We start from the raw sequence: 18,815 nt of genomic DNA, 5'->3' as shown, positions 1-18,815 counted from the left end.
GGTGGGCAACCTTTTGAGCTTGGTGTGTCAAACTTCGCCAAAAAACTGAGCATAACTCGGGTAGTGTGCCACTTTGAGGAAAAAACTAACTCCAAGACTCTAGTCGCAAATGTTTCATCCTCAGGAGCAGCAAATGTTTCATCCTTGGCATGCGGCCGCGTATCATCAGAAATGGCTACGCGTGTCAGTGCTGACACACGTGTCATTGGTTCGCCATCACTGGGTTAGGGGGTGATCAGGCTGGCAGGCAGAAGCAATTAGGGGCAATCAGGCAGGCAAGCAGTTGGAAGCCAGCAGTCCTGGATTGTGAGCGGGATGTCTGACTGCCCGTTTAGGCCCAATCCGGGCAGTCGGACATCCCTGAAGGGGTCCCAGATTGGAGAGGGTGCAGGCTGGGCTGAGGGACACACCCCCCATGCACGAATTTCATGCACCTGGCCTCTAGTTAGTTATAGGACATTAAATTACCTACCTAAGGTCTCAAACCTAGCAATTAGTGGAACTGAGATTCAAATCCATGCTCTCTGGCATCAGAGTCCAGGTTCTTAACCTCTATGCCAGACTACCTCAAAATTGGAAGCACATTGTTTGAATACCATCCAGCAATCTTACATTTTAAGCATTCTATAAAATGTTCCACTTTCACCATAGTAAATGTACTATTTTATTTGACTTTTGTGGAACAGCTAATGAGTTTCCTTTCTAATGTTTTTTTGTTTGTTTGTTTTAATCCATTTAGAACCAATTCGAAGATACAAAACTTACCACAGTGATATCTTTAGTACCTCCAGTGATAGTCCATCTATTATTTCCTCTGACTCAGACTTCAGACAAGGTGAGAGGCAACTCAGAAAATAAAATGTTTTTAAGAAACCGTGATTGTCCTTCTTTTTCAGTAGTATTGAGTTATGAGGTAGCAAAAGAATAATTCTATATAAAAAATTTAAGAATTATAAAAAGCTACCAGTTATTCATTTTAACAGTATTATAGGAGCTTAATAACAGCTTCATCAACAACAATGTAGTCATTTTTATAATATAGAAAATAATTGTCTTTAAAAACAACATGACTTACCTCTAGACATTGTCATTAATTCGATTATATGAATATGATTTGAATATGGATCTGTGTCTGCTAAATGCTTGAGTTTTAAATAAGATCACTTCATATTATTATCATCTGTTCCTTTTTCACTTAAATTAGTGAGAAAAAGTGAAGCTTCAAAGAGGTTTGAATCTAACAGTGGTCTCCCAGGAGTAGATGAAACTCCAAGTCAAGGCCAGTCACACAGACCAAGGTATGTGACCTGAAAAAGTACTACTAATGTGTTTCCTGAAAACAGTGACAGCTTTTTTGTTTTTGTTTTATTAGAATCAAGTACATATTTTTAAAAATTATCCTCTTTTCTCCATTTTCCTTTTTCTTTCCCTCCTCTTTTCATACCCACAAATTTATTCATTTATGTGAATACATTGTAGTAGTTCAAGTTTGAGTTATTGGAATCTTTTAAAATTAGAATTGGCTCTGATTATTTGTAGTTTGTGCTTGAATTTTAAAATTGTCAGTACTTATTAACAGTTAGGAAATTCTGAGGGGCTGGCATTATTAAACCTGTGGGAAAATAGAGAGTAATACCTCTTTCGAAAGGTTGAACAGGTTCAGCAAGCAGGATTTCACTAAGTATTATTTGTTGAATGAATAATGAGTAGGTTACTACTAAGTAACCTGTTATGTAAAAAGTTAATTATTCACTATATTTTTCCTGGTTTAAAAGAGGTTATCTTGTATTTTTTAAAGCCCAATTTGGGCTGTTAAGAGTTCATTTTTTTACTGAAATACTTAGCTTTCTTATAAGGTATTAGGTATTATTCTTGTTCCAGACTTAGGATGGTGGTATTATAGCAGTGTATTGATTTACTTTGTTTAAACTGGAAAGTGTCGAGGCAGTAGTGACTATATTGATGTGCATTCTTTTTGTGTGTGCAAGGTCACTTATATGAACAAAAGCACATTGCTAATGTTAAGCATTAATTTGAAATATGTAATGTGATATTAGAGAACCAGAGGATGCTTCAGAACTTACACCCATACTATGGGAATCCTTTTAAATTCATTATTTCAGTTTGTATCATTCAGGTGCCACCATATACAAAAGAATCATTTGGAAATTAACAAAAACTTGCCCCTTAGCCAATTAATTCTGGCAGTTTCATAGCCATAAACTATTAATAGATCAGGTAACTCTAGCCATGTGATTAAAGGTTTAGACTACAAGTAATTAAATACATTATAATAAAATTATCTTTAATGTTTGATTTTTTTATTAAATTTATGTAATTTTTGTTCTCTCTTATACCTTTTAATATAGTCTATTTATTTTAGTCAAGTTTTATTTTACCTGAGGAAAGCCTTAATAAGTATTTATGTACCTAAGGGGACATTATATTTGCACAATGGCATTTTATATTACTTTAGCCCCATTGTGATAATAGTAATTGTGATGGCCCTGTTTTTGTAATTTTGAACAAAGAGGTAAGATAAAAGACAGATCTATGCTTGATATTGCAGTTTTCTTAAAGAAGCGAAAGTGTTTGGGTCTGAACACCAGGAAGAAGCAGATTGAATTGCACAAAACTCTGTTAAATTGAGGAAGTCACTCTTCTCTATATTGTGTAATTTGGAGAAAACTTACAGATAGTTAATATGATGCCCTTTTAGCTTGATCAAAAGTAGCAGTAGAGCCCAGCTGGCGTGGCTCAGTGGTTGAGTGTCGACCCAGGAACCGAGAGGTCACCAGTTCAATTCTAGTCAGGGCATATGCCTGGCTTGCGAGCTTGTTCCCATTGTGGGGCATGCAGAAGGCAGCCAATCAATGATTCTCTCTCATCATTGAAGTTTCTATCTCTTTCTCCGCTCCTTTCTGAAATTAATAAAAAAAATATATTTTTTAAAAGTAGCAGTAGAAAATAACAATTGAAAGAATTATTGGGATTGTGTGTTAAAGATGAATTTATTTTATAGTCAGTTTTAGTCATATAAAAACATATTCCTCCAAATAAAATTAAAACGTTTTATGTGTCTTATTTCCATTTTCTTGATAAGCTACATCAAAAGCATTAAGATTATGAGACTGTCTTAGTTTTTTTGTTTTGTTTGTTTTTTTCTAAGTTTTACATAGGAAACATTAACATTAAGGTCATCTTAGCTCATCAAATCATGTTTTAGTGAGAAACTATCTTTTATTTTATATTTCAAGAGGGAAACTTCCAATGTGGCGTTCATTATACCTGTGTTAGATAAAAGGTATAGGTGGAAGCAAAATATTTCAAGAAGTAGATTGTTAGGTCTGTGTATATGTTATTTTTAATGTAAGATGCTAAACTCTACTTCCTTTAGAATGGCAATACCCACCTGCTTTTTAACTAAAATACTGTCCAAATTCCTTATTCAAGTGCAGAATTTCCTGAATGTGTACAAAGTTTCTGATAATATCCTTAACATGCTGGTACACAATCAGGAGATCCTGTTTTGTTCTTGAGGTCACATATTTGTCAGATCTATAAATAGTGCTGTATTTAAACATGTTGCATGGTTCCTCATAAAACTTTCCATCCCCTTTAGCAAGAATGAAGTGAAAAACAGATACAGACAGTGCTATTAATTTGTAAAATAGGAGGTGGGGGGAGATTTACAGGATATTATGAGTCAGATGCCACAGAATGAGTAATTTTGGGATTCTGAGCTATCAAAAGTGTCTTTCAGTGATCAAAAAAGATATTCAAAGTGGTTTGCCAAAGAGCATTGCAAAGTTTTTTCCAGTGTTAACTCTGAAGTACAGTTTATACATGGTGTAATTCCCACTGCTTCTGTGCCTATCTGCTCGATGAGGTAACTTTTTTTTTCTGCCTCAAAACAACCTATTTATTCATTCCTAAATGATTCCGATTTTCTGAGTTTGTTTGTTTTTTGTTTCGTTTTGTTTGTCACTCAAACTTTTCAGTAGTTATAGGAACTTCTACCAAATATTGTGTGGGACAGATAAAATAATTTGAATAAGAAGGCTAATATATTTGATGAAAAATAACAGGTGGGAATTAAAATATATACATTTAAATTTTGTTCATTCTTCTTGACTCTTATTAAGTGATGTTTTTGAACCATCAAACTTAATCAATCATTTGTTCAACATGTGCTGGGTACTTCTAGATATTGGAGATAGAATCATGAACAAGACAAAAAAATGTCCCTCAAGGGTCATTCTGGGGCTAAGAGATTGCCAATAAACCATTGAAAAACAAGTAAGTAATGTGCCATTAGAGAGTGATGCTACTTTGAAGAAAAATAAAGCAGTCTAAAGGGATAGAGAGTGCAGGGTATGATGTCCAAGTTCTGTGTTTCATAGGCAGGGTGATCTGAGGCGGCATCTCCCAAGATATTATATTTGAACAGAACACTATTTAAAATGAGGGAGTGAACCATGCAGGTATCAGGAGCAAAAGGGTTCCAGACAAAACAAAAAGAGCAGAAGCAATGAGGTGTGGAAGATGTGTTGCATGTTGGAGGAATAGCAAAAAGGGCATTGTGGCTGCAGCAGAGTGAGTGAAGGGCAGAGTGGATGTTAACCAGGACCCAAATCGTGTCAGACCTCAGAAGCTGAGATGAGCACTTGGATGTTTTTCTAAGTATAATAGGAAGTCATTGGATGGTTGACAGCATAGAGGAATGCAGACTGGTACAACCACTATGGAAAACAGTGTAGAGTTTCCTCAAAAAATTGAAAATGGAATTGCCATGTGACCCACTTCTAGGAATATATCCTCAGAAGGCAGAAACACCAATAAGAAAGAATATATGCACCCCTATATTCATAGCAACATTTACAATAGCTAAGATCTGGAAACAGCCCAAGTGCCCACCAATAATTGATGAATGGATTAAAAAACTGTGGTCCAATTACACAATGAAATACTATGGAACTGTAAAAAGGAAGGATCTCTTATCCTTTGGAACAACATGGAGGGACCTGGAGAGTATCATGCTAAGTGAAATAAGCCAGTCAGAGAAGATAAGTATCACATGATCTCATTTATATACAGAATCTAATGAATAAAATATGATGAATAAAGAAGATCCAGAGACTTTGAAGCATGCAACAGACTGATGTATTTCAGAGGGAAGGGGGTGGGTGGGAAGAGATTAATCAATTAATTTATATGCATACTAGAGGCCTGGTGCATGAAATTCATGCATGGGTAGGGTCCCTAGGCCTGGCTGGTGATCAGGGCTGATCTGTGGGGTGACGGGCGGGATGATCGCCCCCCCCCCCCCCGCCCGCTCGCACCCAGCTTGGCCGGCCTGGCACTGCCTGCTTGCTGGCCCCGCCCCCTGCTGCTGCCACCAGTCATCTCCCTCTGCAGGGCGACCAGCAGAGCAATCTGGGGGCCCCTGCTGGCACCTGCCTTGGCCAGCCTGGCACTGCTTACTCACCGGCCCTGCCCCCTGCTGCCGCCGCCAGTTGCCTCCCTCTGTGGGGTGACCAGCAGAGTGATCAGAGGGACCCCACTCGCACCCACCTTGGCTGGCCTGGGGTCTGCAGGCTGGGGGCAGCTCCTGCATTGAGTGTCTGCCCCCTGGTGGTCAGTGCATGTCATAACAACCGGTCATTCCACTGGTTGTTCTGCCGTTCAGTCGATTTGCCTATTAGGCTTTTATTACATAGGATGTGCATAATCATAGTGTGGGAAAGGCTTGGGCTGAGACAGAAGCGGGGTGGAAGAGGTCAAGGCGGGGGAAGGGAAGATATCTGTAATACTCTAAACAATAAAGATGCATTTTTTAAAAAGCATAGAGAGCCAGGATCTAATTTACGTTTCAGTGGGATTTTGAAGGTCTGATCTGTTAAGAATAGATTTACAGAAGTAAGAGACCAGTTAGGAGGCAATTACAGCACCCCATATGAGATGTAAATAGCATAGGTTGTTAGTGATAGAGAAGAGTCAAATATACTGGTAGATGGCTTTAAGGTTGTGCCTTCAGGATTTGCTGCTGTATTGGATGTGGGATTTTTAAGAAAGAGGAATCAGAATGACTCCAAGTTGTTTCCTAAACAAACAGAAAATGATTGAGGGGAGGGTTGGATATGGAAGGAAGTATCAATAACTTGGTTTTAGACATATTAGGCTAAAGATGCATATTACTAGTAACATCCAAGTCAAACACTCACCTAGGCAGGTGAATAAGTATAGGTAAAATTTAAATGACAGTTTTGAAGAGATTTACTGTAAATAACAGCAACAAAACAAATGGGATAGAATCTAAAAGATGATATGGAACCAAAGGAGGATAGTTTATTCTAAGTAGGAAATAGTATAGCATTTTTTATTCTAATGAGAATAATCTAATATACCAGACTGTTGATGCATGTGAGAATAATAGCAGGAGCAAAGTCTTTGAGTAGGGAAACAGGACTGAATCCCATACACAGTAGAGGTTTTGGATCTATGTAAGTGTGCAGAACATCCATTCATTGTAACAGAAGAAAATTAAGAACACACGGATGTAATTTGGAAAGTTTGGTGGTATAAGGTTGAGGAAGTTATTTCCTGATTGCTTCTTTTTTTTTTTTTTTTTTTTTTTTAACCAAGAAAACCAAGGAAAAGTTGAGAGAGGAAGAGGGAGAGAGTATTGGAGCTTTGAAAAGAAAAGGAAAGAAATGAAGAAATTACATAAAATAGTTCTCTTAAGGAAATGAGTCGCCAGGCAGTGCTTGAGAGCCAGGTGAGATCAGTCAGCATGGTTCGGGAGTTTCATGAGAGTTCAGGTTTATGCAAAGGAGTGATTTTAATGATGGGCTTAGATTTTAGGCAATACATTGGCAAGAGAAGGGTAATAGCCAGAGAGAAAGTGATGGAGTAAATGGATTAAAATTCCTAATAGAGTCAATGAATTATTTAAAGAAGACTCTTAGAGGAAGTGAGCTAGAAAAAATGAGATTATATACACTGAGTGGCCAGATTATTATAATCTCTGAACGCATAATAATCTGGCCACTCAGTGTATATCCTATATAATAAGAAGCTAATATGCAAATTGTCCCCTCAACCAGGATTTCGACCAGCAGGCAGACCGGCCAACTGCCCATGTCCCCTCCCCCTGGCCAGACTGGCTGGACCCCACCCATGCACGAATTCATGCACCAGGCCTCTAATCTATATAATAAAAGCCTAAGCGACCATTACAACGGAACGACCAGAACGACCGGTCACTATGATGCGCACTGACCACCAGGGGGCAGACGCTCAATGCAGGAGCTGCCCCCTGGTGATCAGTGTGCTCCCATAGGGGGAGTGCCACTCAGCCAGAAGCTGGGCTCATGGCTGGCGAGTGCAGCGGTGGTGGCGGGAACCTCTCCCGCCTCTGCTAAGGAGCAGTGGGCTGAGTGGTAAGGAGCAGGGAACAGGCAGGTGGTAAGGAGCAAGGGGTCCTGGACATCCTCCGAGGGATCCCGGACTGCTAGAGGGCACAGGCCGGGCTGAGGGACCCCACTTCCAGTGCACGAATTTCATGCACTGGGCCTCTAGTATATATATATATCTCTAAACGCATAATAATAAGATTACTATGCGTTCACAGATTATAATAATCTGGCCACTCAGTGTAAAGATGGTATTGAAGGATAGAAATAGGAAATTTTAGAGGTGGTGTGGTTATTGTTAATAGCCAGTATGACCATAAGAGCAGATTGCTGGTGGCAGTGGTGGAGGCCAGAGTATTGGAGGACTCCTCAGTCTATGTCTACAAACCCACCATGAATGATGATAGAAGTAGAGGTGAAGAAAAAGACTGAGTGGGGCTTTTTTTTTTTTTTAAATCCTCACCTGAGGATGTTTTTCCATTGCTTTTAGATAGAGTAGAAGGGAGGGAGAGAGAGAGAGAGAGAGAGAGAGAGACATCAATAGGTTGCCTCCCATATGGTAGTGCTGGGGATCAAGCCTGCAACCGAGGTACGTGCCTAGGAATCAAACCCCAGATGCTTCCGTGCATGGGCCTAACCACTGAACTAACTGGCCAAGGCTGAATTAGGCATTTAAGTCCTTAATAAATAAGGGAGTCAACCAATCCTATATAATAAAAGTCTAATATGCAAATTGTCCCCTCGACTGCGAGTTCAACCAGGAGTTCGACCAGGGGGCAGGTCCAGTCGGCCAACCGCAGGAAGGGAGGCCCCCGCCAGCAGCAGGCAACTGCCAGAGGAAGGGAGGTCGCAGCCAGCAGCCGCTAGGAACCCTACCCGTGCATGAATTTCATGCACTGAGTCTCTAGTAGGGACAATAAATGTCTAGAGCAAAGCAGAGCTGTGGAGGGTATGATTTCATAGCATGTACTTCAAGGAAGCTGGGGGATAATGGAGGAGGATGACCAATCACCTGGAAGCTGAAATTAGTATTAAGAGGAATCTCAATCCCATCGCCAGGCCCAGGTCTTCAGGACTGTAAATGTAAAACAGCTCAGTTGGCTGGGCATTGTCCTATGCACCGAGAGGTCACTGGTTCAATTCCCTATCAGGGCACATGTCTGGGTTGTGGGCTTGCTAGCAAGCAGGAGGCAACCAACGGATGTTTCTCTCTTTGATGTTTCTCTCTCCCTCTCCCTTCCTCTCTCTCTAAAAAAATCAATTAAAAAACATTTTTTTAAAAAAGGGTAAAACAGCCCCAATCTGAGAAGGGGAAGCAGTTTTCATAGAATGCTACATGTTCAGAGTGGAGGTGGAGAAATAGAAATAGAGGTGGAGAAACAGAAAGTGGACAGCATATTACATCAGTACATTAAAAGTAGAACTGAGCCCTAATTGGTTGCAGGTTCTATCCCCTGCCCCAGTTGGGGCATGTGCAGGAGGCAGCCAATCGATGTGTCTCTCTCACATCAATGTTTCTCTCTCTCTACATCTCCCCTTCCCTTCTACTCTCTCTAAAAATCAATGGAAAAAATATCCTCTGGTGAGGATTTTTTAAAAGTAGAACTGCAAGTGTTCTTCTGAGATGACAAAAATAAAATTTGTTTAAATTCTTTATTTCTTTATTTAACATGGTTTTTATTTTTTTAATAGATTTTATAGATTTTTACAGAGAGGAAGGGAGAATGTTAGAGAGAAAAATCAATGAAAGAAAAACATAGATTGGCTGTTTCTTGTACGCCCCCTACTGGGGATGGAGGCCGCAACCAAGCATGTGCTCTGACTGGGAATCGAACCAGTGACCTCCTGGTTCATGAGTTGAAGCTCAATCACTGAGCCACACCAGCGAAGCTAATATGGCTTTTATTGATTAGACTTAAAATAATTGTTTTCTTCCCCACCTTACTTTTCTCTCCTTTTTTATAGCAGACAATATGAAACACCCCTAGAAGGCAACTTAATTAATCAAGAGATTATGTTAAAACGGCAAGAAGAAGAAATGATGCAGCTCCAAGCTAGAATGGCTCTTAGACAGTCTCGGTTGAGCCTGTATCCAGGGGATACAATCAAAGCTTCCATGCTTGACATCACCAGGGATCCTTTAAGAGAAATGGCCCTAGAAACAGCCATGACTCAAAGAAAACTAAGGGTAAGTTGATTCTCAGATTACTGCATCTGAACTTTGTCTCATGGGGAAATGTTATGCAAAGAATTTTTAAATATTCTATAGGGATCCTAATGTTGCCTGTAAATGAAATTGAAATCTCATGTTAGTTTTCATAGCTGGCTTTATTCAGCATTGTGGGGATCATTTTTTAATAAGAAATTTATTATACCAAAACCCAAGAAGATCAGATAGATGTTCAAGGTTGGTTCGGAAGCTCAAGAATGTTATCCAGGACATTCCGTCTCTGCTCTGTCATTCTCAGAATTGTGGCAATAATTCACTTTATAGTCATGGTAGCTCTAAGCATATACCTTCATATTACAATATCCAAACACAAGGATAAACAAATATGCATTTTATATCTATAGGGGATTTTTTTATGTGTTTCCGTTCGTTTATTTTTGTTTCAATATATGTCATATATTTTTATAAACATAAGCTCAAAATGAGCAGACTTCTTTTTTTAAAAATATATTTTATTGATTTTTTTACAGAGAGGAAGGGAGAGGGATAGAGAGTTAGAAACATCAATCAGCCGAAACCGGTTTGGCTCAGTGGATAGAGCGTGGGCCTGCGGACTGAAGGGTCCCAGGTTCGATTCCGGTCAAGGGCACGTACCTTGGTTGCGGGCACATCCCCAGTAGGGGTTGTGCAGGAGGCAGCTGATCGGTGTTTCTCTATCATCGATGTTTCTAACTCTCTATCCCTCTCTCTTCCTCTCTGTAAAAAATCAATAAAATATATATTAAAAAAAAAAAAGAAACATCGATCAGCTGCCTCCTGCACGCCTCCTACTGGGGATGTGCCCACAACCAAGGTACATACCCTTGACCGGAATTGAACCTGGGACCCTTCAGTCCGCAGGCCAATGCTCTATCCACTGAGCCAAACCAGTTAGGACAAGACTTCTTATTTCATGTAAAATATCTTGGAAAATTTTATAACTTCTATAATATTATTGTTAAGGGCAGTAAAGTATTCCATTTTGTGAATTTACCATGTACCATAATTTCTTTTTTCTTTTTTTAATATATGTTTATTGATTTCAGAGAGGAAGGGAGAGGGAGAGAGAGATAGAAACATCAATGATGAGAGAGAATCATTGAGTGCCTGCCTCCTGCATGCCCCCTACTGGGGATTGAGCCTGCAACCTGGGCATGTGCCCATGACCGGAATCGAACCTGGGACCCTTCAGTCCGCAGACCAACGCTCTGTCCACTGAACCAAACTGGCTAGGGCTTATAATTTCTTTAATAAGTTTCTAATTATTGGACATTTTAAATTTTTCTAATTTGTTATTGTTTTTGTTACTATTGCAAGCATTGCTCTGATGAACATCCCTATAGCTAAATCTTTGCAGATATGTTCCTCCAAATAGAATAGCCAAGTTGAAGACAACACCTTTTAAGACATTTGACACATATTATTAAATTGCCCTCTTCAAAAAGTTTGTACTAATTTATGCTTTTATGAACATGCCTGTTTCACTGTATTCTTACCTACTCTGGATATTATTATTATTTTTATCATCATCATCATCACCAATTTGGTAGGTGAGGCAATCTTTCATTTGTATTGTTCCTTTACAAGTAATTCTTCAATTTTGTTTTTATATTTCTCTTGATGCAGACACATTTTAACTTGTTCATAATGTGTTTCCTTAGTTGATTTATATTAGATTCTGTTTCCCATGGCAGGCCATTCTCATTTTTTCTGCTCTATTTCTATTCTTGTTTAAAATGTGCCCTATTGATTCGTTGATTATTAACAAACCCATAATGTTAAACTTTTACTTAAATGGTATCTGTCACGTTTCACACTTGGTTAATTGGGTAGAATTCCCACACCAAGCAATCAAATGAGCTGTACAGTTGAATGCAAAGAAAAAAATACATAAAAATAAAACTTCAGGAACCTCCCTGAGTTCATACCCACACACCACCTGCCTTTGGCCTCAAGATTAGCCCTGCTTTTCTTCCACCTTTTGTCCATTTGGACAGACGTAATCTTTCAATCTATTCTGATCCTACTCTGACCTGGAGTCTATCTCGATTTAAGATATCTCCTCAATCAGTTCTTCCCTCTGGGCAGAAACCCTGGATATACAGGTAAAGAGTAGATTGAGAAGCAGTAAATGTAGTGTGTGGACTCCACTTTCTCCCACTCCCAGCTCCAGAGATATGATTTTCTTACTTGAGACAGCAGTAGGGAGCAGAGACTATGATACATATACACTGAGTGGCCAGATTATTATGATCTTTGAACACATAATAATCTGGCCACTCAGTGTATATCCTATATAATAAAAGGCTAATATGCAAATTGTCCCCTCGACCAGGCGTTCGACCAGCAGGCAGGCCAGCCAACCACCCATGTCCCCTCCCCCTGGCCAGGCTGGCTGGACCCCACCCATGCACAAATTCATGTACCGGGCCTCTAATACACACACACACACACACACACACACACACACACACACACACATGTACTCAGTGGCCAGATTATTATGCGTTCAGAGATCATAATAATCTGGCCACTCAGTGTACTATCCCTAGTAGTCAGTACTTTGAACAAAAGAATAGTGTCACAGGGTTCCAAGAACATGCTTACAGATGGATATGGATATTTTATAATCACAAATGTATATTTTGACAATCACAATATTTTATATATTTTGTTTTTTAATTATGATTTGTTTTAGGACAGATTCAATCTTATTCTCTAAAACAGTGAGATGCTGTACAATCCCTTCACACATTAGTGATATTAAACCACATCCTTAATGAGCTTGAAACTCTATATTACTTCAACAATTAAGACTACTATTGTGCTTTTAAGAGTCTGAGTCATTCTGGAGTCCAAAAATGGAAAATCTTGTGAAACAGTATAAAACTAGGCTTTTTGTTTGACATCACTGGTAGAAGACAGGGCTGAGGAAAAGCTTCTGTTCACACTGCGTGTAAGGCACCTTCCATTCCTGGTCTTGTAAACTCCACTGTCCTTCTTTATTGAAAGTTTCTGCATTTGTTTCAGGTCACCTACTTCTAATCAGGTGGCTTTACTTGTAATTTATTTTTATTATTACATTATTTCTTTTGAAGGAAAGAGCTAGAATAATTAAAACTCTTAATTTTACTTATTATGTGATTTGCAGAATTTCTTTGGCCCTGAGTTTGTGAAAATGACAATAGAACCTTTTGTGTCTTTGGATTTGCCACGGTCTATCCTTGTAAGTAATAAAACCAATTTGTATCACTCTTAGAAAATAATTTCAGTAATGATTTGAAGGAAAAAAAACAGTTGAAATTCTTACAAAATTTATTTCAATAGATGCCATTCTTTTTTTTTTTTTTTTTTCAATTATAGACAAAGAAAGGGAAGAATGAGGACAACCGAAGAAAAGTAAATGTAATGCTTCTGAGTGGGCAGAGATTGGAACTGACTTGTGATACCAAAACCATATGTAAAGATGTGTTGGATATGGTTGTGGCCCATATTGGCTTGGTGGAACATCATTTGTTTGCTTTAGCTCTCCTCAAAGGTACCAAAAAATGTTAAATTCAGGTTGCAATATGAAACGTTGGCAACAAATTGACTTCCTATACCTGTTATGCCCAACCTTTCTTTGAGAAATAGTAACTACAAAAACATTCAGCAAGGAGGAGTAGGAGTTTAGGAACTCCCTTCCTTCTTCTAACTAAGTGCATTGTTTTTGTTTTTTGTTTTTTTCTTTTTAATCCTCACCCGAGGATATTTTTCCATTGATTTTTAGAGAGGGTGGAAGAGAGAGGGAAAGACAGAGAGAAACATCGATGTGAGAGAAACACATCGATTGGTTGCCTCCTGCATGAGCCCCAAATAGGGCCTGGGCTGTCGACGAGCCTGCAACAAGGTTTGTGCCCATGATCGGAATCGAACCCAGGACCCTTTGGTCATAGGCCAATACTCTATCCACTGAGCACAACTGGCTGGGGAAGGTGCATTGTTTTAGTGGCTGTGTCTTTTTTGCATCTTCTGCACTTGACCATGAAGATTTTTCTTTGGTTTTTGGCTATATAAAAATAGATTTTAATTGTTATATTTTGGAGACGATTATATATGTCAGTTGCCTACATATGTATTCTAGAAGTTAGTATCCTGCTAATAGGACTGTATAGCAGGAACCTATTTCAGAATCTTCACTTCAACTTATTTAGCCTACTATCCTAAAATATAGTGTCTTTATAAATGTTGTCAGTGGATGACTGAAAATATGACTTCACCTATTTTTTCAGCATCACAGCTACTTTTACATCTACAATGGTCTCAGAGCACAGCTGCATTGGAAGTCGCTCCTGGTTGTCAATTAGAATTTCCATAGCAATGAGAAGTCCTTTGGAGTTGTGCTTAATAAGTCTCTTTAAATTGCTCTTTAATATTTCAGATTCCTATTTACCTCAGAATTTATCTTAGAAAGCTTAGACAACAAAGTACCATAAATTATAATTGAAGGATCAAACCATCCTGAAACCCTGCCAGATCACGATAAGAGAAATATTTTTTTCAATTTAGTTTATTGAATTCTTTTCTTAAAAACTAATGGTTCATTTTGTAGTCATTCAGTAAATATTCACTTAGTGCCCATTTGTGTTCTATCACTTTACTAATTACAATTTTATGCTAAACAGATAATACTAAATAAAGATATTTAATTAATTAAAATTTCTATATATAATATTCCCAAATTTTTAATCATTCTGGATAAGTCAAATTTTAGTGAATAATCTATTATTTGGAGAGAGTCAATAATACTTAAGTGATGATTTTAAAAAATAAAAATAACCCTGGCCAGTTTTGCTCAGTGGTTAGAGTATCAGCCCACCCACCAAAGGGTCATGGGTTCCATTCCCAGGGCATGTACCTTAGTTGCAGGTTCGCTCCCTGCCCCCAGTTGGGGGCGGGAGGCAACTAGTTGATGTGTCTCTCTCGCATTTATGTTTCTCTCTCCCCTCCTCTTCCTTCCCTTTCACTCTCTCTAAAACATCATTGGAAAAGAATATCCTTGAGTGAGGATTAAAACAAATAATAATAATAAAATAAATTTTAAAAATGATGACTGTTCTTCCTAGATTTCAGCTGGTAGCTCAATAATCTACACTAATAAAAGAGAAACATGCAAATTGACCATCACTCTGCTATGCCCACCAGCCAATCAGAGCGATTATGCAAATTAACCCAACTAAGATGGTGGCCGCCACAGAGCTGGAGCGAGCCAGAGGCTTGGGTTGCCCCCTGGCAATGGAGGAAGCCAAGCTTCCCGCCCGCCCTGGCCTGCCCTGGCCTCCACTCAAGGCTACAAAGTTTCAATTATAAGAGATAAATAAATACCAGATACCTGCTTCCAGCTGGCCCTGGTCTATGCTTGGGTCGCCGGGGTGCATGGCCAGCCTGCAAACACCACAGGCCCCATGCCCAGGCCGCCCCACACCCCAAGGGAACCCCCACCCTGATCTGGGACACCCTTCAGGGCAAACCAGCCGGACCCCACCCATGCACCAGGTCTCTATCCTATCTAATAAAAGAGTAATATGCAGATTGACCGTCACTCCAACACACAAGATGATTGCCTCCCATGTGGTCAAAGATGGCTGCCCCCATGTGGACACAAGACGGCCACCACAAGATGACCAGCAGGGGAGGGCAGTTGGGAGGGACCAGGCCTGCAAGGGAGGGCAGTTGGGGGTTTTCAAGCCTGCAGGGGAGGGCAGTTAAGGGTAACCAGGACGGCAGAGGAGGGAAGTTGGGGCAACCGAGCCTGCAGGGAAGGGCTGTTGGGAGGGACCAGGCTTGCAGGGGAGGGCAGTTTGTGGGGACCCAGGCCTGCAGGGGAGGGCAGTTGGGGTGGGGGGGGACCAGACCAGCAGGGGAGAGCAGTTAGGGGCGATGAGGCTGTCAGGGAAGGGCAGTTAGGGGTGACCGGGTCAGCAGGGGAGGGAAGTTGGGGCGGACCAGGCTGGCAGGGGAGTGCAGTTAGGGGTGACCAGGCTGGCAGGGGAGGGCAGTTAGGGGGGACCAGGCTGGCAGGGGAGGGCAGTTTGGGGCAATCGGGCTGGCAGGGGAGCATTAGGCATCATTCAGGCTGGCAGAGAGTGGTTAGGGGGTGATCAGGCTGGCAACAGAAGTGGTTAGGGGCAATCAGGAAGGCAGGCAGGTGAGCAGTTGGGAGCCAGTAGTGCTAGATTGTGAGAGGGATGTCCGACTGCCCGTTTAGGCCCTATCCCAGTGGGATCGGGCCTAAACGGGCAGTCGGACATCCCTTGAGGGGTCCCAGATTGGAGAGGGTGCAGGCTGGGCTGAGGGACACACACACCCTGTGCACGATTTCGTGCACCAGGCCTCTAGTAATAAATAATAACTAATGTTTATTGAATGCTTACCATGTGCCGCACACTTTATCAAGTATTTTATATCCATTATGTCATGTGATCCCTATAATAGCCTTATAAAGCAGGAATTGCAGGAAATAGCACTATCCTCATTTTACAGATAAGAAAATTGATGGCTAGAGGTTAAATTTATTCATTATCACATGGATAGTAAATAATTGTGGCCAGAAGTTGAATCCAGGTCTATCTGTCTTCAGACCCCTCATTCTTTTTTTGTGGTTGTTAATCCTCACCCGAGGATATTTTTTCTATTGATTTTTAGAGAGAATGGAAGGGAGGGAGCGGGGAGAGAGAGAGAAAACATTGATGAGAGAGAAACATCAAATGTGAGAGAGACACATGAATTCGTTGACTCCCACACCCAACTGGGGCCAGGGATTGAACCTGCAACCCAGGTACATGCCCTTGACCAGAATCGAACCTGAGACCCTTCGATGCATAGGCCAACACTCCAACCACTGAACCATACCCATCAGGGCAAGACCCCTCATTCTTAAAAGACTAAGCCATATTGCCTCAGAGCACCCTGTCATACTTCTTCATAATCTTATTTTATTCAATATTTTTATTTTATCTGAATGTTTTCTTATTTTGTTACAGATAATGAGTATTTCTTCATGGATTCTGATTTAAAATTAACCAAAGTGGCCCCAGAGGGATGGAAAGAAGAACCAAAGAAAAAGAACAAAGCCACTGTTAATTTTACTTTGTTTTTCCGAATTAAATTTTTCATGGATGATGTTAGTCTAATCCAGTGAGTACGCAAGAGTTTCTGTTTTTCTCTTCTTGACCCCTGGGTTTTTGACCCGTTAGTTTACTGATACGGAACTATTTAGTCTGATCAATGATAATGTTTCCTTTATCATAAAAGAAATAATTTCTTCAACATTGTTTATTAAATTATTGTGGCTTAAAAGCTTCATTATAAACTGTCTTGGAAACTAAACTTATCTGCCAGTAATACAAATTACCTCAAGATTGAAGATAAAGCCCACATGTCTTGTGTTTGTATTTATTTTCCAGACACACTCTGACCTGTCACCAGTATTATCTTCAGTTGCGGAAAGATATCTTGGAAGAGAGAATGCACTGTGATGATGAGACCTCTTTACTGTTGGCCTCCTTGGCTCTCCAGGCTGAGTATGGAGATTATCAGCCAGAGGTGGGACTCACTTTTTTCTCCAGGACCACTTTTGCATTGGTGTTCTTATCCTCAGCATAATTAAAGACTAAACCTATTTGAGGTGTTTGCTGTTTAGATATAAAGATTTTTGAGGCTAGTTTGGTACTTCAGAATGACCAAGTTCCCTATGTACTTTGGTTATACACTGATTGGCCAGATTATTATGCGTTCAGCGATCATAATAATCTGGCCACTCAGTGTATACAGTCATACACTATGGGACTTCCTTCCTCCCTCCCTCCCTCCCCCTTCCCTCCCTCCCTCCCTTCCTCCCTTCCTTTCTTCCTTCCTTCCTTCCTTCCTTCCTTCCTTCCTTCCTTCCTTCCTTCCTTCCTTCCTTCCTTCCCATCTGTCTTTTTTAAATTAGCTTATTTCAGAGTTTTGGGCTATCTAGCACTTACCCTTTTCCCATTTTCAACCTGGTAGATGCTAGACACAGAGTTACCAGTCAAATCTGGATCAAAGGGATCTTCTACTTTCCATATGGATCCATGCAGTGATTGCCTGAGAGCCCAGCAGAGTTCACTGTATGGAGATTAGATGTTCAAGCTCAAATATTCTAGAATTTACATGGGTTAAGGGGAAGCAAGAGACTATACCACTCAAGCAGCATCCTACAGAACATTAACCGTATAGTGACATTTGGCCCTGGATTGTCAGTCTCTTCTCAAGTTTTCCAATCAGTTTAGTCATAATACCTCACTGAATAAAAGAGAGAGACTGATGCATTTCCTTTAAAACTCACTTCTCAGAGAGAAGTATAAATACAGGCATCTTAGCTCTTGTTTGAGGCAAGAACTTTTAAGATAGGAGGAAAAGGGCAAATAGAATTGCTTACAAAAACATTCTCCTTTCTAGGTTCATGGTGTGTCTTATTTTAGACTGGAGCATTATTTGCCTCCCAGAGTGATGGAGAAACTTGATTTGTCCTATATTAAAGAAGAGTTGCCCAAATTGCATAATACCTATGCAGGAGCTTCTGAAAAAGAGACAGAGTTAGAATTTTTAAAGGTAAGCACACAAGATTATAGTGATAAGCTTTGTATCTGTTTCAAAGTAAGCAATACTATGAATTATCTCATTTTATTTATTCCTGACTAAAACCATGGTATTTTAATTCTTCTTTTGTAAATGAGGGAACTGAGGCTCAAAGAGGAAATGTAATGTTCCCAAAGTAAATGGCTGTTATGTGGGGTAAAACTGTGATTTGAACCCGTATCTATCTGTCTATGGATTCCATGCTTTATGATTTTTATGTCCCATCTAAGAAATCTTTATCTAATCCACAGTGACAAAGATTTTCTAAATTTCTAGTTTGCTAATATTTAGTTGCAGATTTTAGATCTATGTTCATCAGGGATATTGGCCTATAGTTTTAGTTCCTATATGTAAGTCTGTGGTCCATTTTTGGGGTTAATTTTCATATATTGAGTATAATAAGGATCGAGATTCATTTTCTTGGCATGTGAATATTCAATTGTTTTAGCAACATTTGTTGAAAAGACTACCCTTTCTATATTAAACTACATTGGTACAAGTTCTGTATCTTTTTGTCGCCTCTTAGCAAGGTGTATGGTATTGTTCCA

The 18,815-nt window shown here is 39.9% G+C and overlaps 1 protein-coding gene across 1 annotated transcript in view; it reads left to right on the top strand.

Annotated features, from left to right (window-relative positions):
- Positions 1-18,815, top strand: part of PTPN13 (protein tyrosine phosphatase non-receptor type 13) — a 207,278-nt gene that overhangs the window by 109,683 nt on the left and 78,780 nt on the right. The window contains exons 8-15 of the mRNA XM_054727633.1: positions 740-835; positions 1,205-1,298; positions 9,381-9,603; positions 12,776-12,850; positions 12,988-13,162; positions 16,647-16,800; positions 17,070-17,208; positions 18,088-18,240. Coding sequence (XP_054583608.1) covers positions 740-835; positions 1,205-1,298; positions 9,381-9,603; positions 12,776-12,850; positions 12,988-13,162; positions 16,647-16,800; positions 17,070-17,208; positions 18,088-18,240 — 1,109 coding nt within the window. The remainder of the gene's footprint in view (positions 1-739; positions 836-1,204; positions 1,299-9,380; positions 9,604-12,775; positions 12,851-12,987; positions 13,163-16,646; positions 16,801-17,069; positions 17,209-18,087; positions 18,241-18,815) is intronic.

This window comes from Eptesicus fuscus, chromosome 2 (assembly GCF_027574615.1).
Source record: "Eptesicus fuscus isolate TK198812 chromosome 2, DD_ASM_mEF_20220401, whole genome shotgun sequence".
Lineage (NCBI taxonomy): Eukaryota > Metazoa > Chordata > Mammalia > Chiroptera > Vespertilionidae > Eptesicus > Eptesicus fuscus.
This window is presented reverse-complemented; position numbering and strand designations above follow the sequence as displayed.